The sequence below is a fragment of the Patagioenas fasciata genome, chromosome 23 (genome assembly GCF_037038585.1).
Source record: "Patagioenas fasciata isolate bPatFas1 chromosome 23, bPatFas1.hap1, whole genome shotgun sequence".
NCBI lineage: Eukaryota > Metazoa > Chordata > Aves > Columbiformes > Columbidae > Patagioenas > Patagioenas fasciata.
In genome coordinates, this window is record NC_092542.1 from 1,250,912 (window position 1) to 1,277,188 (window position 26,277).

Consider the following 26,277-nt stretch of genomic DNA (forward strand, 5'->3'; position numbering starts at 1 on the left):
TGAGTTACAAGACAGTCTTAAATGCTGGGAATTTAAATCTAATTTTTCGTCTAAAGGGGAGAGACACGAATAGCTGCTCCATATGCGCGTGCACATGTACTCGTGAGGGACGACTCAACGCGGCTGATGCCAAAGCAGCGCTGCCCTCGGTTATTTGCACGAATAAGACGACGACTCCGGGGATCGCAGCCGGTAGCGCGGTCCGTGCCGACCGAGCACCAGCGCACCCACTGCAAACCAGCTCCCGACCCACCGGCACCGTCCTCTCCCCGCTCCGCCCTCCCGTTTCCCCGGCTGGGAACTGCGGGGACTGTCCGCGGGTCCCGGAGCTGCAGCCCGGAGGCCCCGGTGCCGCAGTCCCGGGGTCCTGGCCCCGCCCCCCCGCTCCGATTCCCGCCCCCCGCGTTCCGCTCCGCCCCCCGCGCTTCGCTCGCGCCCGCAGCGCGCTCCCCGCAGGCGCGCGCCCGCCCCGGCCCGCCGGCAGCCCCGCCTCATCCGCATAATCTATGCGGCGGCGCGTTTAGTATGTAGATGTATGCACATACATTTGCATACCGATGAGGCCGGGCGAGGAGTGGGTCGCGTTCAAAATGGCGGAGCGGGGCGGGCGAGGTAGCGGCGGTCACGGCAGTTTGGACAAGAGCATCACCCTCCCGCCCGACGAAATCTTTCGGAACCTGGAGAACGCCAAGCGCTTCGCCATCGACATCGGTAACCGGGCGGGATCCGCGGCGACGAAGGGGCCGGCGGGCAGGGGGCGACGGCCGAGGGACGGGCGGCGCCTCTCGCCCGCTGAGGGGACGCGCCGGGGCCGGGCAGCCTGAGGGGGGCGCGGGGCACGCTGGGAATTATAGTCCCGTGAGGGGCGCGGTCCGGCGCGGGGCCGCGGAGGCGAACTACAGCTCCTGGCGGGCACCGCGGCAGGGGGGCGGCGCGGGGCACGACGGGACTGGGAGTCCCGGCGCCCGGCCCTGGCGCGGTGGAGGCGGGGAGCGGCACTACAAGGCCCAGCGTGCCGGCCGCGGGTAACGGGCCGCGGGGGGGACAGGACAGGACAGGACAGGACAGGACAGCACGGGGGTGTCCTTGGCGGCCGAGGCAACCCCGGCGAGCCGAGGGGAGCGCTCGGAGGGGGCAGCGAGCTGTCCTGCCCGGGGGGGAGCGGGGCCCACCAACTGGGGCCGCGCCCCCCCGGAGCCGTGCAGCGACCTCGGCCGGGAGGACGCTGGCCCGGCCTAGGCCCGAGCGGCTCCAGCACCGGCCCGCGTACCTGGGTGCTGCTCCGTGCTCTCCACACGGGCCTGGAAGGAGGAGGAGGCCCGGGGAAAGCTGCTGTTCAGCGGCCCTGGCAGGGATGAGGGGCTTGGCGTGGGCTGGGGGCCTGGCACAGCACCCGCGTCCTCAGTCACCCCCAGAAACACCCCGTGTCCTACGCGTAAGCCCGACAACGTAACATTCCTGGCAGCGCAACAGCCTGCGCCAAGGACAGGGTGACACACAGACCGACACCTGGGCACCGCAGGAGGGAGTTGTGCTGGTGTGCAGGGCCGTGCTGGGACACGGCTGAGATAAGCCTGTTCAGGATTTCACCTGTGCAGGGATTAGCATCTGTTCTGCGGAGATCTGCAAAACCAAAAATGCCCATTCACACAGTTTGTGTCTGTTTTGCAGTTACTAGGTCAGTGGAACTATTTAGTGGCGAAGCCAGAAGTCAGGTGTTTTTCAGCCATGGTACCATATGGTACTAGTGCCAACCTCCACTAGTCCTCTGGTTAGCACTGCTGTGAGTGGTGTGCGTTTCCTGTGTGGTGGGGCGAACATACACACTGTAATATACAGTCTTGTCATACCGCAAGTCCAATTAACTCCTTCAGAAGCTACTCATTTCCTGTCTGTTCAGGTAACAGCTGAAATTGGCCCTTCCTGTGAGTCAGAGTGAAATTAAGAGTTCTAGGATTAGTTATAAAGCCTAGTGACATGTCTCAGCTGGTGTTCTGAACAGAATTAAGTCTTCAAAAACCAGGAGACAAAGAGGAGAATGTATAAAGCACACCTTTACACACCATTTATGGTGATTAATTGCTGAAGCACCTGTATCATTGTCAGTGTTGTACAGACAGTATGACATTCCAACACAAGCTTAACAATTCCTCTACTTAGAGATTTGGTAGAAAGCTTTTTCTCATAGTGCAGAGCTACCAAGTTTCATTTGTTGGTTTAAAAAAACCCACAAACACATACCACCACACACAAAAAAACAACCAACACAGAAGCTTAGAGAAACCTCACCTTCAAGAGATGAACTAGCAGAACAGAGTTTGGAATTTGTCTACCAGAAACTTGAAAACAGTGTCTGGTACACTGAAACAAGGTCTGGGGTCAGGAAAGCTTTATTGCTTTTGTCACTGTAAGCATCTGTCAGTCATCACCCTAAGTTGACCCCACTTGAATTTTGCTGGGAAAAGCCACCTATTTGTCTCCTACAGGTTGCAAAAATTTTCTTGTTTGTTTTGGCACCACGAAAGAGATGAGAATACTCTTATGAAAGCAAAGCTGTAAGCACTAGCTAATTATTTTTCACTTGCCATAACTCATCATCTTTTTATTAACAGGTGGTTCATTAACCAAATTGGCTTATTATTCAACTGTACAGCACAAAGTGGCAAGAGTGAGATCCTTTGATCATTCTGGAAAGGTGAGAATCGTCTCATTAGCCAGTTGCATGTGGTTGACTCATAAGAGTGAAGTATGGGACTGGCTTCTTATAGCAGAATAGAAATTTAATCTGAAACCCATCTAGTAACTTCTTCTGCATAAAACTTCATCTAGAACTTTCTTATAGCTTAAGTGTGCCCTTCTGTAATGTCTGTTACTCTGAATTAAGTTGTCACAACTGAAATGTTTGTTTTAAACACCCGTTCTAGTGTGTACTTAGACTCAGAGCCGCCCCTAAGCATTGATAGTGCAGCTCAAAAGAGTGTGTGGCTCCTCTTCATAACCCTTTGCGATATTCCAGGGGAAACTAAGCATTAGCATGGGTTTGGCAGTCATTTTTTGCTTTGCAGGCTTAATATAGCTCTAGATCTAAATTCATGTGATGATACATCAAACCTGTTGTCTTTACTGAATGGGTTTCAGAGTTGTGCAGCCCATGTGCAGGCAAACTTGGCTACATTCCTGGCCTTCCTGGAAGTGCTGAAATTGCCAGTCAGTGTTGTGGTTTTAATAACATTAACACAGTTTCAAGACAAAGGATGCACAAGTATTGATGTTCAGCAGTTTGTCTATAATTTTCTTTCTCAAGGAAGGATTTTGAATAATCTACAAGAAATTATTTTCTCTTTTAAAGGACATAGAAAATGAACCTTTGTATGAAATATCGGTTCAGGAGGAGATTACAGCTCGACTTCACTTCATTAAATTTGAAAACACTTACATTGAAACCTGCCTAGATTTCATCAAAGACCATCTTGTCAATACAGAGACAAAAGTCATCAAAGCTACAGGTGGTGGTGCCTATAAATTCAAAGATCTTATTGAGAAGAAATTGGGGTTGAAGTAAGTGGAACTGTTTAAACTTAGTTTTAGGAGCTTATTTCTTCTTTAGTGGGAATTTAGTAGGCTTTTTCACTTTGCCCCTCAAAACCCATCTATGCTGCAAGAGCGAAGCAGCGGAATGCGCACACGCGTCATGGTCAGATCAGGCTCAACAGAAGCTGCAAAAAGATAATGGTATCATGAACTGACATGGTAGAGGTGCAGGAATTGAGCCAGCAGACAGGAACACAGCAAAAACAAACCAAAAAAATGATTACGGTAACGGCTTTCACCTCACAACCAGCAGCACTTCAGGGATGTTACCTGGCTATCAGTACCCTGCTTTGGACAAACTGTTGAATTCTGCTGGAATAGAGCTGACTTAACTGCATCATCCGTCTTATCTAAATTATGTATCATGTTCCCAGCCCCCATACTCAAGATATGGACTGTTGTGAATCCTGTTATTCTTGTGAGCAGTCTTGTGTGCTGGCTGGCGGATGAACAGAGCATTGACAGATAGATGCAGGCTTTGTGTTTCTAGAGATCTGGATTTTACCGCGACGTGTGGGTTACTATCTCCTTTTGTAAAGTCTTTGAAAACTACTGTTCTAAAATCAAACTTGCTTATCAGTAGGACTGTCAGATTTACATAAGCTTTTTTTTTCTCCCTGTTCCCCTCAGAGTAGATAAAGAAGATGTAATGACCTGCCTAATTAAAGGATGCAACTTTGTGCTCAGGAACATACCCCATGAAGTGTTTGCGTACCAGAAAGATTCAGATACAGAATTCCGATTTCAGACGAACCATCCAAATATTTTCCCTTATTTATTGGTGAATATTGGCTCTGGGGTTTCTATAGTGAAGGTGAGTGGTTGCTAAAACATTTTGTTGTAGAATTTGTTAAAGATGATCTGAAACATCTTACTATTTGTAGTTGTTTCTTCTTGGGTAATAAAAAGTTTAGAAGGGTTTGGTTTTTTTTACTTTTGCTTCCATTTCTTATGGAGCTATGAATGCTTTTCCATTCACCACCATAGTTTCTTTTTAATCATATTTAATTTGGTGTTTAGAGAAGTTGTTATGTTAAGTGATGAGGACAAAAGCTGTCAGATCAGAGTGACTTTTAGTATTTGTTTGTTTGTTTTGGTACACTGGTCTGTATTTTCTATCTAAATTTCAGAAACCGCTTGTGGTGTAAGTATATGGAACATGTACCTCCGGTGAACTTCTCACCTGATATTTACACAATTAAATAGTTCCACATAAACTAATTTCACTGTTAAAAAACCCAATATGCTCTCATGTCTGTGTGTTTATGGTTATAATAGGACTTTCTAGACAAATCTGCCTTTTTTTTTGACAGGTAGAGACAGAAGACAAATTCGAATGGATTGGAGGGAGCTCAATCGGAGGCGGAACCTTCTGGGGTCTTGGAGCACTGCTCACAAAAACGAAGGTACTGAAGTGTCAGTTTTAAGGACCGTAGGATTAAGTGAGATGCTAAGAGGAAGCTTGAAATGTTGGAATGCCAGACTCTCTGTATAGGGAGAAAAAGTTCTTTTAAATAACGTCCGCGATGCTCAGGACAATGTTGATACTCTCCACTAGGTGCTTGTGGTCCTAGACTGCTAGATACCAAGGCTGAGTCCTTGGCTTACATTCATACTTTCAATGCTTCTGATGCATAAAAGGTAGTTTTAAATACAAAAAGATAGTGGTGTAGGGACGAAAAAGATGGTCATTGGTGGTAAAATAGTAATTCTGTTAATTGTCTGTACTCTTCAACACAAAATACCTGCCTGGTTCCTGCAGTATTATCTGCAGAAGCAGAGAGTGCCCAGTTACTGCCAGTGTCTGGGAGCAGAGAGGAAGAATTCTAACTCTTTGTTACACTTCATGGTTTCAGGGGTTCATCACTTAAATCCCAGGTTGGTAATCTGCCAGAATAAGGCCTGATTTAGTACTGCTCTGCCTCACTCAGGTCTTAAATCATGCTGGTTTTTCTTGTCTCCAGGATCCATGTGTCTCAAATAGGTGTCCCTAAATGTCAGCAGCGTAGAAAAGCTAGAGTTACATACGCACCAAGTAAGAAAATGTCAAAGGGAAAACCCATACTTGCGGTATTTTGCTTGATGCATTTAAAAAAAAGAAATGTTAGAACATGACAATGTCTGCTCTTAATTCTCTCTGGTTTTGTAGAAGGAAAAATCAGGGTTAACAGGCATAAATTAAGTATTGGTGTAATTTCAGGCCCATTAATGCATTTCTGCAACAGTAAAGGCAGACTTAGTCTTTTGGTTTTTAAACATTTCTTATGCGTCAAGAAGACACAATTCGGTTTTCTCTTAGTTACTGAGTTTCTGAATTCCTTGCAAGATAAGACATGAATGAGGTTTCCGACTACTTTATATATGCTGGTTCTAGTTTTCAGGGGAAATTCAGCAACAGTCCTTGTGATCAGAAATCGTGTATCTTTTGCTGGGTTGATTCTCAGCCAAAGCAAACTCCTGGTTTTGGTCAGTAAAGATGCTGCAGAACTCCGGGTTTCTGGGTGAGGTTCCCTGGCAGTCCGCAGAGCTGGAGTAACTCTGCTTCTCATCCGCAGAAATTTGATGAATTGCTGCAACTCGCTTCGAAGGGCCAGCACACGAACGTGGACATGCTGGTGAAGGACGTGTACGGAGGTGCCTACCAGACACTGGGGCTAAGTGGGAATCTGATAGCCAGCAGCTTCGGGAAATCTACTACAGCTGATAAAGGTATTGGCACATAAAAGGTCTACTCAAGATTTACGACACAGTTAATAGTTTATATGACCTGTCAGGATGGATTTGCTGCTTGTGCAGAAATGTTCTGTGGTACAGCCTTACAAGCAGGCATTCAGATTTAGTTTGGGATTGCGTAAGTCAAGGCAAACAACAAAAATAGCCGCATAGTTAGTGCAAAGTTAATCCATTCCTGTAGGAAATACCTGCGGCTTTCTTGGCCCAGAAGGGGACCTATGGCTGTGATTTGCGATTTTATTTGTAGTATTATAATAAAACGCTCGCAGCACATCTCAGATCAAGATGGATGGATGAACCATCATCAGTGGTTCCTAGAGAGAAGAAATGAGGTTCTTGCCATTTGCTGTTGGCCTTTCATGCAGGTTTCTTTCAAGCAATATTTCACAGAGGCTAAGTGTTTTTTTCATGATATCTTCAGTCAAATACACACTCAGTGTTGTTTGAAGTACTTTTTTTGGTGGGGGGGGACACCTTTCTTCTACACACATAAAGAGGCTGGTCGAACTCGGTGTGTTTTTTCCCCAGCTGTGCGCTGTTAGAAGAGTACAGGTCATTTGAGCATTCTTCAGCTGCGTTTAATTTATTTTACTGTTTCTTTCCCTTAAGAATTTTCCAAAGAAGATATGGCAAAAAGCTTACTACATATGATCAGCAATGACATTGGTCAACTTGCCTGCCTCTATGCCAAAATCCATAACTTAGATAAAATATATTTTGGAGGATTCTTTATTCGAGGTCACCCTGTTACCATGCGCACAATAACCTACAGTATCAACTTCTTCTCCAAGGTAATGAAAACAGAGATTTTCCTACTAGCAAAGTCACATATTTAGTTACCTTTCTAGGTTTTTGGGAGACTTTAGAAAATGAATTTGCACATGAAGTAAGTTTAGAGGGCCGCTGTTTAGGTAGGTAAGGCAGAGCTATAAAGATCTGTTGTGGGAGGGGTATAATAAATGTGAATTGCCTGGGAGTTCTGTCTGGCCTCTTTCTCCCTCCCTTCTCTGTCTCTATTATAGTTTTTGATTGACAGTCTGCCTTGTAGCTGCCAAGTAATGAGTTGTCACTATTTTCTTAGATAGCTACCACTGTTATTCAATTCCTCTTGCTGACTCGCATCTATTTCTTTTCACCCCCTAGGCTGTGCAGTGTGGGATTGTTCTGCTGCCATAGTTAGCAGTCAGGAGCAGGGAGGGGGTTGTTGGTTGATTGATTGGTTTTGGGGGAGGAAAAGAAAAAAAAGAGGGGGGTGGAAATAAACAACCAACCTTTAGTTCATTGTAGGTTTTGAAGCTGCGGAAGATGCCGAAGATTTTTCACTAGAAAAACAGTAAAATCCAAAAGCTCACTTAATGGTTGTTACAGGTAGATTAGTTCCTGTGTGTTTGCGATTATATAGAATAGGTGACACAATTTTTAATCTTTTCTCAGTGCTTCAGGCAAGAGACTTCTGTATGCTGCCTTTTTCCCCCTTTTTTTCCACCGTTGCAGTCCCTTTCTGTGAAACTTTGTTGGGTTTCAAGAAAACTATCGCAAAACTGCAGCTCTAGTTTCTTGCAAGAACAGCTTTATCAGTGGCTCCAATCCCAATGTCACCGTGGACTGCAGCTGATCTCTCGCTGCCCATTTTCCCTTAGGGAAAGCTGCGGGACCCTGGTCTTACCCTCCCTAGCCTTCCTGTTCTATATTAACAATTGAACTGAGTAACTTGATGGGGGAAAATGTGTGCCTGTGGGTAATACACAGTGTCTGTTCATTAAATGTTAAATAGCAGCATAATGAACTAACGGTAACGAGCAGTGTCTTGAATATGCTGGATGCGCAGTGGCACATGCTCAGGGTGGTGGCCCAGAATTTGGTGACCTTGTATCTGCAGGCTGTTGAAGCAAGAGGAGTTGAGTATCGGTGGGCCGTGTCCTTCTCAGCGCAGCCCTGCCGCAGAGCACACGCCACGCGGGTGGGCCTTTTCTCCCCAGCTCTTTAATAACTGTGCAATGATGTGTTAAGCAGTTCCTCCTGCAGCTGCTAAAGTTACTGAATGTGTTAGCATGTAGCACAAATGACTATTACCATCTCCTAGTTGTGTCTATTAAATTTAAGTGTAAAACTAGTGACAAAGAAGTACCTGTTAGCCACCAGGGACCATCCAATTGCAATGTTTCATATTGTGGCAGGGAGAGGTTCAGGCATTGTTCCTGAGACATGAAGGCTACCTGGGAGCCATTGGGGCATTTTTAAAAGGAGCTGAACAAGACAGTAAGTACAGCCCTGCTATGTTCTGTATCTGCTGTGTTCTGAAATGTCAGTGTAATGTCCGAGTTTCTCTTAAGAGGCTGCATGTAAGTTGTTGCCTAAATAAATACATTTGGCACTAATAAATACAGATGCTGGGCTTTGGTTTTATATATTCTGGCAGAGACATCTTAATATCTCGCTGTTTTTCTTGCTCACCTTTGAGAAGCCAGCAGGATTTGGCTCTTTTCTGGATTTCTGCAGAGAGCAGTCCTAACTGAATCAAATTGGGGAAACGGGGTTTGTGAGAACTTTCTCCCTCTTTAAGAGACCAGCACCCGAGTTCCTTTAATGTACCAGAGAAGACCAGCATCTCAAAACTGTTTGTTTGAGAGTGAAAAGCCTCACAGACCTTTCTGAAGGATGAGACACTTCTGTCCAGCATTCTTTGGTGCTTTAGTTGATTTCTGCTATTTTTTTTCTTGTTGCAGTACTAGCAGCCAGTCAGTATACTCGTTATACTGGAACAGTGAGGTTCTTAATGGTACTTAGTGTTAGCAAATATCAAATATACCTCAGAATAATGAATGTGGAATTGTTTTCATACCCATTTTATAGATATGGGCAAGGAGCAAGCTACTGAGGAATTAAAGGTGCTGCTTCTGCACCATGTACTGTAGATCTGAACTTGATTAAACTATTTTTTAACTAAAAAACGTTTCTACATAGAAGTTCAGTGTTCCTATGAAACTTACATGGTGCTTTGAGGGTTGTGTAATTATATTTGGTTAATAATGGATCTAGATTTAGAAATAAGAAATGGTCTCTATGATCAATGATAGTGCTATAACTGCTGGTTATAGCCCTTAATTACAAGGGAAGAGGCTTTAAAAGAATTATTATTATGTCTCATTGAGGTTGAAGCTCTTTAGAGCTTGGTAATTCACAGAGTGGTTAAACGTTTCTGGTGTGGTTTCGAGGGGAAAATGTGTTTATTTCTAAAGACAAGGGAGAATAGCTTTTGGAGCGAAGCAGCTTCTCTGCGGGGATGCTGACTGCAGGCTCACTCATGGGGGTGTTTGCAGTTTTATTTTCAGATTATGTTTCTCTCTTGTCTTTCTCTTTTCCAGATCCAAACCAGTATAGCTGGGGAGAGAACTACGCCGGGAGTTCTGGTCTGATGAGCACCTCCCCTGATGTTTACCCCCTGCAGAGAACACGGAGTGGTACAGTATGTGCTTGTCTTTTCTAGAACTAAGTGCCTGGGAAAGTGACGTTCCACTGTCTTTAAGCAGCATTTATTTGCTTCCTATGAAAAGAGAAATATATTCTTGGCCAGAAGAGCACGAGCACAGTCATGTCTTACATACACCAACAATACACTAATTCTGATTTCACAGTGAAACTGGCAATCAGAAAATAAAATATTAAATATTAAAATATTCTAATATTGCATATACTGAATTGCTTTTGAGAAGAAGCTGGAATAGGAAAGCTCATTGTGTTTTACCATCTTTTGCTGCTCTGCATGGTGGTGTTTTTCATGTCAAGTTGGTTTAAACGTTCTCCATTGTTGATTTATCTCTCCCAGTTTTCAGGAATTAGTTTCCTATACTTTGATGGATTTAGTGGGTTGTGCCTGTATATTAAAACCAATACCTAATCGTAAGCTCTATTATATGGCAGATTTTTAAAAGTACGATCTCCTGTTTGTCAGCCCTTTAATCTGTGAAAAGATTAGTTTGTTGTGAATCAATTTCTGAGTGAGTTCTAACAAACCTCTTCCATTTTTCACCTAGTTTGACATGCTTGAAATGGACAGGTTGGAGAGGCCGCTCGTTAACCTGCCCCTGCTGAAAGACCCATCGACCTATATTCCAGACACCGTTGACCTCACAGACGATGCCATGGCCAGAAAATACTGGCTCACCTGCTTTGAGGAGGCGCTGGATGGGGTAAATGTCACCCAACAGTCGTGCGTGTGAATGGTGCAAATGTTAAATCCTTTATGGACCAACGTGTTTACCCTGCAAAACACACCTGGTGTGTCAGAGCTGTGGTGTGTAAGTCCAGTCCCTCTTTCCCCTCATACCAGAGGCACCAGACTGTCCCATCTCCTCGGGAGCCCTTGGTCCTCTCAAAGGCAGAACGATGCTTCTGTGGTGCTTTTTGCATTTTTTAATATATTTTTTAAAGTGTTTTGAAGCATCTTCTTTCTTAAATGGCACTTAATGAACACTCCAGCAGATGGAGGGCTTATTTTTCAGACTGACATGGGGATGCATGAATTCGGTGACCTGGTCCTGCCTCGTTTCCCTGGCAGGTGGCGAAGCGCGCTGCAGCCAGCCAGCCCGACTCTGTGGATGCACTGGAGAGAGCTGAAAAGTTCCGGCAGAAATACTGGAATAAGCTGCAGACGCTCAGACAGCAGCCTTTGTGAGTGCCTTCATTTGCCCTTTGTCAGCGCTTGCTGCTTCCGCTGGGCAGAGCCAGTTAACGGCTGATGAAAACCCACGGAGAGCCAGCCAGGTGCTGAGGCAGAGCCAGCCCGAAGCTGAGGAGGCTGAAGGCTTTAGCAGGTTGATGTGCCAAACGTCACATCCTGTGCACAGAACTTTCTGATTTCACATATATCTGAGCAGAAAAATTATAATTAAAAATAGTTATGTGGTTATTAAAAAAGGTAGCGTGTTAATTCAAGTATCTAGCTTTGCTCTGAACGTTTTCCCTCTCTGTATTTAATTAAACTGTGTAGTAGATTTACAACTTAGACACAGTGTTTAGCACACACGGTATGTAGAGACTTGTAGCTTGAGTGTTTGTGTGCTGTGCTGTGACTTAGAGGAAACAGAAAAGAGCTGTTTGCTGTTTGAAGTAGCTGATCTCTCTTTCCCCCCTTCTCCCTTTTCAAAGTGCATATGGTACCTTAACAGTTCGAAGTCTTTTGGATACAAGGGAACACTGTTTAAACGAGTTCAATTTTCCGGACCCCTATTCAAAGGTAGGTTGTTCTTAATTTACAGGGTGGACAACGTGTAAGTTCAAGACACTTTTTCCCTACTCTGGAACTTTGTATAAGTGACGGTTTGTGGGGAGGGATCGGAAACTGGGTACCTTGCGGCAGTTTCAACCAGCTGGCGGTTCTCCCTGAGGAGGAACAGCGAGAAAGAAGCAGAGGAAAACGTTCAGGAGCTTCTCAGCACCTGGGATGATGAAACTCTTGATGCAAAACTCAAAAACTCCTTCTCCAGTTGGAGTAGAAGGTCTGGGGGAAGCCCTGTCCTGGGGCACCTGCCTGCGGGGGGTCGCGGCTCCTCCAGATGGCTTCTGTGTGTCCTCTCCCATTCCCCACCCTGCTCAAGACCTAGTGCACCTCCGACTCATTCAGAAAAGTAACTCCTGGGCTACAGATCGTACCCTGGCACTAATGAAGCTTTTTCTTAGAATCCCAGGGAACTTTTACCTTGTTGATATTAAGCATGCTGATAACAGTAACTTGTTGGTCCATTAGAGGCCATTGAACGTAGAGGAGAATGCTTGAACGTGGTCTTGGGACTGAGACAGCCAGTGATGGGTAAGACATTTTTTGTCTATAAATCCAACGTTTCGTGTCTTTCTTACAGGTAAAGCAGAAAGAAAATGGCATAGCCTTAAAATGTTTTCAAAGCGTAATCGAATCTTTGGATTCATTAGGCTGGGAGGAGAGGCAGTTTGCTCTGGTGAAAGGACTTCTTGCGGGGAATGTCTTTGACTGGGGAGCAAAAGCAGTCTCAGAGTAGGTGTTAAATATTTTAAAAGCACCTTTTAAGATACAGAATATCTGATTGTTCTTTTTTAAACAACGTGCACCAATCTAACTCTAATTGTAGTTTGTATTTCACCTTAATCCAGCGTTGGTTGTTTGTTTACGAGCGTGGCCGTGGTGCAGGAAGGTTTCTATTTGCAGCCTGTAAATCTGGCAGAGCTCTGTGCTGTGTGAATCAGCGTGTTGGACGTGCCAGCGCGGCCGCTTTGCTTGTAGCGTTGTTAGCAGTGCTGCTTTGGGCGTGTGTTGGACTGTGTTCCTAGAACCAAAATGTGCTATTTCTGCAGCCTCCCATTGTTCTGATATCACAGCGTCTGTTCAGTGGGCTGGAGGTTGGGCTGGGTGGTCTCTTTTGATGACTAAATACTAATTATTTTTGAGCAACATACATTTCTATAACTATTTGAAAAGCTTTTTTCCTTATATCCCGTCAGGATCCCTGAATTCATTTGAGGATATTTTTGATAGTTCTAGAACTTCCTTTCTGTGAGGCTGATAATACAGACGCAAGAGCAGGGGAGAGGGCCAGTTTACAGCTGACATCCAGCACTTCCTTCCCCTTCTGCATCTTTGAGGAGTTTTCCCCCCGATTAGATCAAGAGAAGTGCATCAAACTTAGTGTGAGGTTTAAGGATATTGAGGAGATGTGGCTGGAAAGCGTTGCCCAAACGGTGCAACACGTACCTGCCATCTGGGGATGGGATCCTGGTCACCACCTCAGCGTCTGGGCTGTTTTACAACACAAAGAGCCAACAGCAGGGGTTTGTACAACCTGCACCTGGGTATTTTAGTTCCTTTTTCCCCACACACAGGTACAACTTTTAAAAGCTTCCGTAAACCAAACTTCAAATTCGCCTTCGTAAAGCACCGTTTTACCATGCAGCTGTTTTCAGTCATCATTTTATGGTCGTCTGCAGACCAAAAAATGCCCTTTTTTGCCCATAGTCTAGTGCCTGCAAACATCTGTGTGCTGCTGAAGCCTTTTTCTTTTGGTCTAAGAACCGTGATTTACTGTAGGTCTGAGCCTGTTGTTTTTAACATAAGCCCAGTCTATCTGCTTCTCTGCCATAGGCCCTGCCCCCAGTCCCCATTGTAACCGATGCAAAAACATTGCTGCCCACCTGCTAAAGAAATGTTCAAATGATATTTATGTGAGATGAAGTCGCCTAACTGCCTGTTCTTTATTTCTCTTCTTATACAGCGTTCTGGAATCTGAGCCGCAGTTTGGATTTGAAGAAGCCAAGTCAAAACTACAAGGTACATATGTTGTGTTAACATGAGCGGAGTGTGAATGTTTCTGGGGCTGTTCTGGTGCCTGGATGCCCGGGAAACCTGCGATACAGGCTGCAGAGTTTCAGTGCAATGTTCCTGTTTGTCTTCCAAACAAACTGAAACCTTAAAGCTTCTCAAACTGAAGTCTTGGCTGCACAAATATCCAGGATGTCTTGCCCCTGCTGTTTCTGTAGCTGTTGTAGCCCTGTTGAGCGGGTGTCCTGGGCAGTACAACACCGTCCATCCCCAGCGAGCCCGTACAAACACCACCTTGCACGGCTCCATTGCTTTAGTGTGAAAACCCCATTCCGAGACTGCTGTAATTGAGCTACTCCTGTAATTAAGAGCTCAGGAACTCTTTGAATTTACACATTTAACATTCAGAACCTGAGCTCTAGTACTTTAATGCTTAAGCATCTGAAAGACACACCTCTTGTTTTTCATAATGTACAGAATTACTGTTTGCCTAAAAGAAACGCTAACGTGATTTTGTGTGTGACACAGAACGTCCCTGGTTAGAAGATTCCTACAGTCAGTGGCTGGAGCGACTGAAGGTACAACCCCGCTCGTTACTGACCATCGACCGGTTCGATACGTGAACCCCAAAACCGCTTCATTCATCTTAAGTTTCTAAACATTTAACAGAACTTCGTTCAGACAACTCAAAACAAATCCTGTTAACGCAGCACCAGTGAATCAGCAGCCTCACCGTAAAGAAAGGAGCAAAAGGAATTAGTCAGATGCTTCGTTACTTACCGAGCGTCTCAGCTGAATTCCTCAGGAGCTGCGGCGTTTGGAGCCCGGCTGCTTTCAGAGCAGTTGTGTCCCCTCTTTATTGGGGTGCTTATTTCTATACAACCTGACCCATAATGTTGAAAACTTGAGCCCAAATGCAGTGTTTGTGTTGTTTCTCCATCTGAGTAGCCAGCCTGAAAACGACATCAAGCTAAGAGCTGGCTGAAAGTAATTAACCTATCAATTAGCAAAGCTTTTTTTTTGCCCTGTGTGATCTCTATTAGTATTTAATGAAGGTTAATTGAAAAGCTCTTGTTTCTTTGTGTAAATCTCTGTTGGAAATGATAGCCGAAGGTTTGGTAGGAGTGGACTGTTATAAATCATTACGTGATGTTCTGATGGGTTACGCTGCTGTTAAATACCAAAAATCGCCATCACTTAAGGGTATAAAATGTGAGGTCTTTGAGTTGTTCTAAATAACACAAACTGTGCACTGAAATGCATTGTGAACTCCATCCTGAATACGTTGGTTTTTTTCTCTTACAGGAGGGTCCCCCTCATAAATGTGCCTTAATTTTCGCAGATAACAGTGGAATAGACATAATTTTAGGAGTCTTTCCTTTTGTCAGAGAGCTCCTTTCCAGAGGGACAGAGGTACGTGCTTCTCATGGCGAGCTCGCTGTGTGAGTCTGGTGATTGGTGAAGCTTTGTTAATTACCTGCCAGCAGTACGGGGACTCCTAACGGCTAAATGGGGAATAACCCAAGGCCCTGGGACTCCGAGTCTGGCTGGAAGTAGACGCTGAAAGGCAGGAAAGCAAAACGAGTGTCAGACCCGCGGCCGCTGAGCGAGGGTAGAACGTCAAAAGACCTGAGGTAGCTGCTGAGCGGCGGGAAAGGAGGGAACCGAGGGCCGCGCGCCGTCTTTCTTTGCATTCCTGCTTTTGTAAAATGAGGGGTCGGTGATTTTAAACAAACCGGCAGCTCTGGCGCTGCACGTGGACTCGTTAATCAGCAAACTCGGTGTTGCCCTCAGGTGATACTGGCTTGTAACTCTGGCCCTGCCCTGAACGATGTCACCTACAGCGAGTCCCTGATCGTCGCCGAGCGGATCGCAGCCATGGACCCGGTGATCCAGTAAGCGCTTACCAGCCTCGTTAGATCCCGTGCGATGTGCAAAACAAAGACGCGAGCTCCTTGTCACATATTTATTTCATTCCTGTTTAACTGTGTTTGTTCGTGTCTGGAATCTGCAGCCTGGCAGTAAGAGAGGGTGGATCATTGATTTTGTTAAGGTGAAAAATTCAGGAAACAGATCTTTGCTGAATGTCCATATTTCCTGTCTGGGTCTTCCCTGATAAGCACTCAAGCTACTAAAAGATCAATTTTCTATTTATTTTTAAAAAGAATAGAGGAAAATACCTATATTTTGCATATCCTCAGTAGGGGATCCAGAGTTGACTCAATAATCCTTTTGCTCAAGGAAACATTTTCTTGGTGAAATCCTAGCGGGAAAAAGAAGCCTTTGCAAAGAATAGCGAGATATTAGTTGTCCAGCTTATGGCTGGATTTGCCTGACCCTGTCGAGGCAGCTGCTAAAATCTCTTGTCTTTGTTTAAAGATCGGCTCTGAAGGAGGAGAAGCTGCTGTTGGTCCAGACAGGTTCCAGTTCTCCGTGTCTGGATCTGAGGTACCAGTTTGTTATTGTCTCCATGGGGCAGGATGTTCAGCGCATCTCTGCGCTATCTCGGCCGCCTTTCTGATACAAATCACTTTTGCAAAACCACTGCGAGTTGCTTAGTCTGGATTTACAGCCTTGTACGATTGCTCAAGCCTCACTACTTGTTGGACATCAGATTTATCATATGACGTTATCAGGTGCATGAGCAGCTTCATTATGGAGGATGTAAAATCCTGCATTGACCAAGAAATCCACTTGGCTATAAGAAGCATTTCATGTCATCAATTTATTTATTTGTAGTTAGTTTCTCTATTGGAGATGGAACTTGCAGTGTTTTCTGGGAAATCGCAAATCCGCGTGCATTTAATGAAGCTTTTCAAGCTGCATTTCAATTCCATTGACTCAAAGTGTTTATCAGCTCATCCTCCACGGGCGTTTCTAACCCGCGCTCTCGTTCCAGCCGCCTGGACAAAGGCCTGGCCGTGCTGGTCAGGGAGCGCAAGACGGACCTGGTGATCATCGAGGGCATGGGCCGCGCCATCCACACCAACTACTACGCGGCGCTCAAGTGCGAGAGCCTCAAGCTGGCGGTGATCAAGAACTCCTGGCTCGCGGACCGGCTGGGAGGGAAGATTTTCAGTGTCATTTTCAAGTATGAAGTGCCATGTAAATGATGCGGAGGGGCCGGCTGGGTGAGCAGGAGCAGCGGAACGGACTTGCACTAGTTTTACTTTAACTGTAAAGAATGTATTTTTATTACAACAGGGAAAAGAGTTCACAGGAAATTCCATATTTATATTGTGCTTTTGTGACTTAAAAAGCAACAATATGATTCACTCTATAGTATACACACACAAATATATATATGTATATCACTCATTGTTTATTTTGGTAAGTGTTTATTTTAATGCTGCAGTATTTGTGATGAAAAGACTTTATTTTTTTGTTCTGTGAGACATTCATATAGAAATATATTTAAATGTCAATGAAACCTTTTTTTATACATTTCTGCCTACTCTGCCAGCACTGACCTGGCACATACCAAATAGTTTTTACAGTGCTGAGTGACTGACGCTGCATTTTCCGTGCCAGCTTTGAAGCTGACCGAAAATCTTTCATGCTCTTTGCAGTTAATTTGGTGGAAGGACTGATCCACCTTCTTGCTTAAGCCGGGTTTCAAACGGAGCTGTTGTGATCTGGGAGCGTGGAGCAGCAGCCGCCCCGCGCGTCACCGACAGCCGGACGCTCCGGGAACTCCTGTCCCTCCCTCTTGGTTTGGATAAGGGATGGAGGGGAATTCTGCTGCCAAGTTGTGTGAATCAAGTCTCACAAAATTACCCTTAAAGTGAACGTGCAGGGCTTTATTTGGCTATTTTCATGTCGCTGGCATGGAGTTTGTTACCTCTGACTCTTTACTGCTGGCACTGATCAGCATCAGTCTCTCTGTCCATGCGGGGCAGTTAAAGCCGTATCCAGTGACTGAATTTGCCTTTCCCCTCTATCAGATGCGCAGTACGTAAATGGAGTGATTTAACCCTTTGCAAACCAGCATGTGCCTCAGTCACCCCGGCTTTACATTTCAGGATTGTACCTCACACTGAAATTAGTAAGCGAAGGCTTCAAATTAACCTCTCTGAAGTCACTTACTCCTGCAGCATCCATGTACTTACACAGTGAGGTTCTCAGCTAAACACAGATCCACCACCTTGGCCATCTCAACTTCATTTTACCAAGTCGTTAATCTCCCTTGTTTTTAACAGTTACACTCTGTCCCTTTTCAATGTAAATTCTTCCAAGCCACTACATATTCTGCTGTATCCACCACCAGTCCAGAAGTGCTCTGTGTGTGTTTGTCATTAGAAAACTAACACTCTAGACTTGCAGAAAAAGATGTTTCTACACTGATGTAGTTCCTATGAAGTACGTATGGTATAAACCTAATACACGCCCATTCCTTAAACTGAAAATCCTTAAGCATTAGCCCTCCCTGAAGTCTCCTGGCTTTGTCTTGTATTTTCTTTTATACGAAGGCGAGTGCACATTTCTTCTGTGAAAACAGAGCAGCAAGATTTCTGAAAAACAAAAGGGAAGGAAACAAGGGGGTGAGTTGTTCAGCATCACAGAATCCACGTTTTAGGTGTGCGGAACCCAGCCAGTGGCAGGGATGGAGAGCAAGAACCGCGCTGCACGCTCAGATAGAGGTGTGCTTCCATTTACACGTGTCTTCCTGCTTGCCGACTGACTGAAGAACAGCCAGAGTTCAGAATAAACTGGTTATTGATGACTTCCTGGCCTCTGTACACAGCCCATTGGAATGCAGTTTGGCTGCCCAGGAGGTACAGTAAATGCTTCTACTTCATACTTTTGGGAGGAGGGGGAGTTGTTTTATTATTGTTGTCCTGTTCAGGCCACTAAAGCATCACACAGCCCAAGCTACGGAAGGCAGAGCTCCGCAGAGCGGCGCGTCCGTGCTGACCAGCAGGGACGCGGACGGGAGGGGGTGACCGTCCCTACCTTGGCGTGTCCCGCGGCGCGCCTGCTCTTGTTGGACAGCTCGGCCACGGCCGCCAGCACCCCCAGCGCGAGGCCGATGGCCAGCGTGAGGAACAGCCCGCCCAGGGCCTGCGGCTGCAGGGGACTCCAGCGCTCCCGGCTCTTGTGGAGGCAGCTGCTTTCCCACCACTTGTTGCGCAAGTAGTCGAGGTCGCCCGATTCGCGCAGTTTGAGGACGGCGATGGAGAGCTGCTTGGTCCACCGGGATGCTGGCAGCGGCACAACGAGAGAGAGAAGAGTACAGGAGAGATCAGAGCTGCTGTAACATCGTTACCCAACCGGCTGCTGCGCTGCCCAGCAGGGTAACCTGGGGCTGCGGCCGTCCTGCAAACAACGCAGCAGCCTAAGCCCAGGGCTTGTCTTAGGTACCAACCATTGCTGTCCCACACACAGAGGGACGATAATACTTGCAGAATAGTGATGGTAGTTTGAGAAATAGCAGCAGTCATGCTCCACAGGGGAACAAACTGTCTGCCCCGCTGACACTGGGAGCTCGGGATTACCGAGACTCAGGCAAAACCCACAGGAACCAATGACACCCCCGAGAGCTGCATTTTTTTTATATATTGCAGTTCAAAGGAAGAGTCAGTGAGCACTACTGATAGTTCACTAGTGACAGAATGAAAACCCTGCGGGAGCAGGGTTACCAATCAGTGCAGATGATTAGTGTGACTGCAGAAAGCACGGGCAGGTTTCAGGACTCGGCTGTGTGGGGCTTTTCGCTCTGTCAACCTGCGAATTCGGACCCGTGAAATCCAAGCAGAGAAGCGGGACGGGCGCGGCTGCCGTGACTGACCCTGCGCAGTGGCGATGCCGAATCCTCTGGCTCCGATAACTTCGGGGGCCCTGATCAGGTTGCAGTGCCTGGCGGCTGCGAGGTCCTGCGAGATGGACTCGCCGATGAAGGCGTAGTTCGAGTCCATCACGCGCTGAACGGCCTCCTGGTAGGTTTTGACTAAAACGTGGTCTCGTCTCTTGTCCATATATTCGTAGATCATCTGATGGATGGGATTCTTGGAGTTCTGCAGCCCAAAACAATCCAAGTGTCAAACTGAAGTGTAAATTGATCACACACACACACACACAAAAATCTGCATATATGCCTAATAGTTGCAGAACAAATTGGAAGAGTAAGAATACTTAAAGCACTGCCCTTGGAGCCCTCTGTCCTGAGAGCTGGCACAGAGCTAGCACAGATTCCTCTCTAATGCACGGTGATACAGGGATAGAACGATTAAATATTCCCCAGCCATAGCCCTTCAAAACCAACCTCTGCAGGCATCCAGTTAATGTACCCAGAAGTGACCTACATCAGTCCTTGTATTCAAGGCACACAAAGATAACCCCTGCAGACCAGCACCACTTTCTTAAGAGAGAATGCAGTGTAAAAATATCGGTCTCTGCACGCTTTTCTCTCTGAGAAAAGGTGGAAGAACAGATGAACAAAACAGCAGATAACAATCACATCAATTGAAGTATTACATGAAAACGGATGGAGTCTACAGTGATGAGGGTGGGCGGTGTAAGGACGTATAGGCAGGAACTAGAGAACTTGGTCCCAGCTTAGCTGTTCTACGGCGTGTGTGTGTGTGCACAACTCAATTCTCTGCACCTTGAAGTAGTAAAAAGTAGAGGAGCCCTCCAGCGTCCCAAACTCCAGCTTTCTTTGCTTCACGAGGTCTTCGAACGTCTGGATGGGCAGCTGCTCGCTGCCGGAGCTCAGCAGAGCGGTGAAGTTGGCGATGTAGGCGGCCAGCAGCGCGATGGTGAAGAGCCACCAGACTGCGGCGACGACCCGCACAGAGAGCGCTTTGGGGCGAGGGGTGACACCTGCACGATAAAACACACGGGAGGTGACGTACGGTGAGACAGAGCTGAAGAACTTTACATCCATGAGCCCAAGTTAGACCTCCTTTCAAATATCTGCAATGATAACTTTACCAAACTGCAAAACTTGCCCTACAGCTAATGCACAAGCCTGAAAAGACCCACTATGGGTGGTTTGAACTGTGTCGACACTGCATGCAATGCAGAATTGAATCAACAGTGGCCAAAACCACCACCACTCCACTCTACAAAGCACCGGTGCTGTGGTGAGCTTGACATTCCGCAGGGCAACTGTCACCGCAGAAAAATGTGCACTCCCCAACTGAAGCCAACCATCTGTACAGCTCCAACGTCCCTAATCAAACCCCAGACCGGGAGTTTCAGTGCTGTCGAGTGTCCCTGCTGGAACAGCGTTTCCCTCGGCAGGCGGCGTTACAGATGGAGCTGGATTTACCCTCAGCTGAACACCCCACAGCCCCCAGAGCGGCTTCGCTCAGCCCGCCCGGCTCACCTTGCAGCGCAAGGGCTCCTGCTCCAAACCACAGGCTGTTCAAGAAGGTGAAGTGGTTCTCCTCGTTCTTTGGCTCATTCCACTCGCAAGGGCTCAGTCTGTGGGAAAACAACAGGATAAAAGCAGACAGGGGAAAACAGAAACAGTCCTGCAGAGTGACTGCAGCAGAGCAGACAGCCTGGAAACGCCACTTCTTCCATGGCAGCTTTATCAGCCCTGGTTCTGGACCTGCACAGCATGTCCCTCAAAGCAAAATGCACCCTGGTACTTTCTTTAACACTGAGATCTCTTCACAGCTGAGAAATCACTTGACTTGAACAAAATCCATGAAACAAACTCAGTTATACCTGGCAACAAGAAAGAGGCAGAAGCAGGTCAGCACGTAAGCAAATAAAAGGCCAGTCCAGGTCTCCTTACTGAAAGGAGCCAGGAAGTGGAAGAAAGACATCTCCTGCGAGCTGGTGTCTTTGCGAAGCAAGATCCCAATGCCGGTCTGCAGGAACGGAGTGGTGAAGGACACCACCTCCTCCCTCGCGGACGTGACGGTCAGCGGAGCCACCGCGATGTCTGCTTCCTGCGGGATGGGATTAAACACACATCAGTCTTTACCAAACCAGCAGGCAAGTTCCTTTCTCTTTCTGGCTGCAGCACCTACACGACTGAGAGCTGCACACAGTATTTGTAGGCCAAAACCAACTACAAGTCTTGCTACTCACTAGTTCTAGACAACAGGCAGGATGACTCCACGTTGCTCAGTCCCTGAGCAAATTCTAATGGAGTCCAAGAGCTGCCAGCGCTGTCCTTTCTTTCTAGAGCAGCAGTTTGTAAACAACGTAAGTTAGAAATTACCTGTCTCAAAATCTCGCCAATCATCCCTGTCCAGTTGCCGCTGGAAGAGACGGCACCGTACTGCCCGTCGCCCACCACCTTCACCCTGTAGCTGAAGTGAAGCATCGCAGCGAGCGCTTTCAGCAGATCCATGCAGTAGCCCTCCAGCTCTGCCCTTCTCACCATGACATAAGGATCTTCCTGCATGTCGAGGGAAAAAGATAAAATTACCTTCTCCCACAGTCAGCAGCGCAACTGATCGTGAATTAAACCGGTTTGGGCCTTTCACAGCCCTCGAATCCTCCCGGTGCAAACTACAGGCAGCGTGCACCTCTGCACCCCTGAGCCAGTGCTCTGATGAACAGGGATATCGGTGTCAGACAGCCCAAAAACCACCTGCAAACACATGGGTGGAGGAAGAAAAGGCCAAGTGTAATTCCAGCCGCCTCGCAGCCACTGTCAGTGCTGTGTCGCTGCCTTACCAGGATTGTTGTGACAGTCAGCGTTGGAAGAGCCTCTTCTGGTCCCCTTGAGCCACTGCCCTGCAAATCAAAAAAGAAGAAATGATGGAATTTCAAAGTCGCAGACGTGGCTCCTCTTATCACATTGCACCTTGGGGTGGGTGTGCATGTGTTAAACCAGACTTAAACCCCCCCGTGTAAACTGCAGCTATGGCACCACCACTGTTCCCTAACAGTAATGAATAAATCACATGTATTTCACTTCATTGCATGTTGTTGGCATACTTTTTTCAAGTAAAAACCCCTTTAAATATTGTCACAATTCCTCAGATACACAGGGTACACAGTCTTCCAAAGAGATCAATTCATGTTGTTGACAAATTAGCAGCTAATTAAGGTCTCATTAGAGAGCAATTCCAGGAGATAGAACAGTAGGAAAGGTGAGAGGAGGAGGAGAGGAAACGTGGATTAATGGAACGCTGAATTCACCAGGGCATCTTCCAGCCTCACAGCCACACGACTCGGGGTGATTTCCCATCAGCCTTCATCAGTAACTCTGCACCGATGAACTCACACATACCTTGCTCAGGGCATCATCCTTCCTCGCAGCACCTAAAACAAAGAATTAAAACACCGAGTTCTTGCAGGGCTTATATTTGCAGCTCCTTCAAAGTGAAGTTTGGTGCGCTCATTTCAGACCGCACTTCAATAAACAGAATGATTATCCCTGACTCCCAAGCTCCCAGTGCAGCAGTTTTGCCAAGCACAGAATTAGTGACAAACAGGAGCAGAAACAGCCACAAAAGGTTCTAATCGTAGCTTAATGACTGTGGCTGTCATTCACACACTGAGGATGGGATTCTGCAGAATCAATGGCTTACAAGCAAAAGTTCATCAGCGTTAAGCTCCCCTTTTCATAATACTCAGGAGAAAACCTCAGTCAGTCCCCCCTCAGCTGCAAGACAGATAAACTGTAATGATGCAGATACAAAATTAAAACCACAGTTGTGTCAATACTGATTGCCCAGGATTCTTTTTCTAGAATGTGCACAGCATTGCTCTTCGGAATCAAAGAATTCCCAGTGCAAAAGCCAAAAATCCCTCATGATAAAACAAAAAATTTAGGGTGTTTTCACTCTTTCAAGCAAAAGCTGCGAGTTCCTCATTAAATATAGCAACATATTCATTCATTATGTGTTATCCATTTTTCGGTTTTGCATTTTCTGGTCTTGCGCTGAACTCTACATTATTGTAAAACAAAACCTGTTTTTTCCCCTCTCCGCTACAGTTCTCCACGGGAGCTGGAAATCTTCACAAAGGAGTTCTCTTGTCTCCCTTCAGAACCTCATTAAAGCCAGTAAAAGCTTTTTGAGGCTCCTTTTGGAAGACCTGCTGTGGTTTCTTGGAAGCGAACGGGCTGCACCGAGGCCTCCAGCGCCCCGCAGCGCCGCTGGACGCAGCTGTTCAGAGCCCCATTGTGAGAACGCCTGAAAGGCCCATAAGGAACCGAGCTGCAGCACTCGCTCAGAGCTCACGGCAGTGACGCGTCTCAGAAGCCAAGTCCTCCTTGTGAGGATCCTTTGTGAGAGTTACAAAAACATAAGGCAAAAAGGAAAATGAGGCTCATCCCTCTTGTTCCCCACAGGCCGGTGGCTGCGGGAAGCGACCGTGGCTGCACAGATCAGCCTTGTCCTTATGCCTTCTGCTCCGAGTGCGCCCAGCTCCCTGCTTAACTTGCCGAGAAAAGCTCGTAGCGCTCTTAACAACCTCACCCTAATTTTCTAGCCCATCATCCCTCTCTAGGCCGGTCCCATTGCCTCTGCGTCCTGTGCCAGGAGACGGCTGAGCTAAAAGAGGCGGTGAGGGGTTGGGTGGATCAGGGTTCTGGAGCACACTGGGAAACTCAGGAGAAGTCTCAGGATGAGAGAATTTGGCCCTCAGCACAGAAGCAAAAGTGTGTGAAGCGCTGCTGTCACAGCTCCGCGATCCCCAGCTCTGGGCAGGCAGGAGGTGCGTGTGTCAGATGGACAGGGGACAGCACAGGAAGAGAAGTTGCTCTTCCAACCCTCCAAACAGAGAACCCAATTTTTACCTTCCAGTAATTTTGCGAGGCCAAGCTACTCCTGAGCATGAGTCTGGGACACAGCACCAAGCAGACACAATAGGATTAAAACAAGAGCATTTGCTGCTCAGGTGCAACAGCAAGCTCAGCTCCTCGGGGAGAGCAAAGCGGGACCCAGGCTCCTGCTGCTGCCCCCGCGGAGCTCGGGGAACGCGGGGTTACCTCTGTCTACAGAGCCAACAGCCCCAGTGCGCTCATCACCCCTTCTTCCCAAAGCCTGGTAAAGCCACAGCCACAAGCTGTCCCAAGGCAGGATCTGCTGCTATCTTAATAAGCAATTCAAAAGCAAATTCTTAGATTAAGACAAAATCCTGTAATCTCTAGCAGCGAAAGACTGAAAGAAATAACACTCTATAAAGAGCAAAACCAGATTTAGATGCAGGCAGCATTTTTGGCTCATTTTTCTCACCTGCTTGGCTTGATTCTCTCAGGAGCAGCGTGGTTGTGATCACACAGAACACGAAGTGGAGACCTTTGGCCATCGGAGCAGAAGTATCTAAAGGAAAACTCCTGCTAGAGATGAAAGGCAGGCACTTAAAGCTGGTTTTACAGCTCCTCATTGCTGGGTGAAAATCAGTATGTCCTGGATTTTCTGCACCTTATTCTGGAGAGGCCCAATTCAAACAACTACCCCCAGGTACATACTACAAAATTACCTTATTTCAATTGCCCTCTTTCAAAAAACAGCTAATCAGAGCAGGTAATATATCACTTGCATCGCCTTGAAAAGAAAAAGTTGTTAACATGCTGGCTGCTGATTGTCTGAAAGAACAAATAGAGTGTAAATATGTGCAAAGAGAGAGTTTTTGCAAAGGCTACTACACTTCCCCAGTTCTAATTTAGTGCTAAAGACAAACATAGTAAGTTAGAGATAAATAACAGGAGGGCAGAGGGGTTTAGTGCCTCCCCATGTGCGAAGTGATCCTTAGGTCCCGTTTAAATGAACCATCACAATAACCATTCACCATCTACCTGAGGAGGCACCACCAAATTTCCTCACACTGGCTTTACAGCCAAACCAAGGATTTAAAAAGTTACTTTGCTAGAACCAGCTCTCACTCCTCAGGTTTTCAGCCTTTCAAACTGTAAAGCAAAAAGACAAGGTTACTCCTCGAGCAGCCCTCTGCCCGCAGTGCGGGAGGAAGGCTCCGGAACTGGGAGCGCGGTGGGAAGGACGGACACCCGGCAGCGGGAAGGACGGACACCCGGCAGCGGGAAGGACGGACACCCGGCAGCGGGAAGGACGGACACCCGGCAGCGGGGATGGAGACAGCTGTCACACACGGGCATCCATCCTTGTCACCCAGAACCACCACGGCAGCGACTGAAGGCCATATCTCACCTCTGCAGCTCCTTCGGCCTCTCCCAGCTCCGTGTGTCTGCCTGGGTACCAGCAGAAGCAGCTCGATGAACAGGCACAGTGAAGCTGCTGGAACGCTGAGTTTTCACAGGCGTTCCTCGCTGTTTTAAAGAGAAAAGAGAGGGAGGAGCCAGCTGAGGGGCTTCTGCAGAACGTGCCAGCTCGGACCGCAGCTTTGGGTTTGGGGAACAAGAGGAGGCGGCTGCACCCAGCAAAAAAACAGCGTTTGGAAGCAGTTTAGTCCGGCAGCTGAATGCTACGCAGAGACTCAGAACATACTATTGCTGGCCTGCTGTGTGGTCTCCTCAACCTTGATGATGAAACAGGGCTGTCTGTCTAACTTGGAGAGCTGGAACAGACTAGATTAGCCTTGGATTATGTCTGTTCAGCTACTAATTCCATGAGTTCTGCTAACATGTTCACCTGCACAGCAGTCCCTGCCTGCCAAAGACCCCACCTGGGAGCATCGCACCACACAACGCCCGGGCTGCGAAAACCTGAGCTGGGTCTGAAATCGCTACCGCTCTGAAAAAGAGTAAAATCAGATGTTATCCACGAGGCGAT

At 47.0% G+C, this 26,277-nt stretch overlaps 2 protein-coding genes across 6 annotated transcripts; one reads left to right on the forward strand and one right to left on the reverse strand.

Annotated features, from left to right (window-relative positions):
* Window positions 1–494: 494 nt before the first annotated feature.
* On the forward strand, window positions 495–16,930 carry PANK4 (pantothenate kinase 4 (inactive)). Its single transcript, XM_065855033.2, has 19 exons — window positions 495–711; window positions 2,613–2,695; window positions 3,350–3,558; window positions 4,222–4,405; window positions 4,905–4,997; window positions 6,147–6,300; window positions 6,934–7,115; window positions 8,502–8,583; window positions 9,690–9,790; window positions 10,359–10,514; window positions 10,883–10,995; window positions 11,473–11,560; window positions 12,183–12,334; window positions 13,566–13,621; window positions 14,141–14,190; window positions 14,918–15,025; window positions 15,407–15,507; window positions 15,992–16,060; window positions 16,512–16,930. The coding sequence occupies exons 1-19, from the start codon at window positions 558–560 to the stop codon at window positions 16,723–16,725; spliced, it is 2,349 nt and encodes a 782-aa protein (XP_065711105.1). The 5' UTR covers window positions 495–557; the 3' UTR covers window positions 16,726–16,930.
* LOC136111121 (probable glutamate receptor) lies at window positions 16,914–26,266 on the reverse strand. 5 transcript variants are annotated; one of them, XM_065855040.2, is made up of 12 exons: window positions 25,696–26,266; window positions 25,010–25,074; window positions 24,763–24,863; window positions 22,812–22,843; window positions 22,253–22,312; window positions 21,792–21,971; window positions 21,290–21,516; window positions 20,943–21,040; window positions 20,217–20,434; window positions 19,401–19,626; window positions 18,566–18,813; window positions 16,914–18,123 (listed from the first exon to the last, which is right to left on the reverse strand). In XM_065855040.2, the coding sequence occupies exons 3-12, from the start codon at window positions 24,833–24,835 to the stop codon at window positions 18,022–18,024; spliced, it is 1,464 nt and encodes a 487-aa protein (XP_065711112.1). In that variant the 5' UTR covers window positions 24,836–24,863; window positions 25,010–25,074; window positions 25,696–26,266; the 3' UTR covers window positions 16,914–18,021. The 5 variants fall into 5 exon arrangements, with proteins under 5 accessions (XP_065711112.1, XP_065711107.1, XP_065711113.1 ...); XM_065855035.2 differs by lacking the exon at window positions 25,010–25,074; XM_065855041.2 differs by lacking the exon at window positions 25,010–25,074 and having other exon boundaries at window positions 24,763–24,866.
* Between the last annotated feature and the right edge of the window lie 11 nt (window positions 26,267–26,277).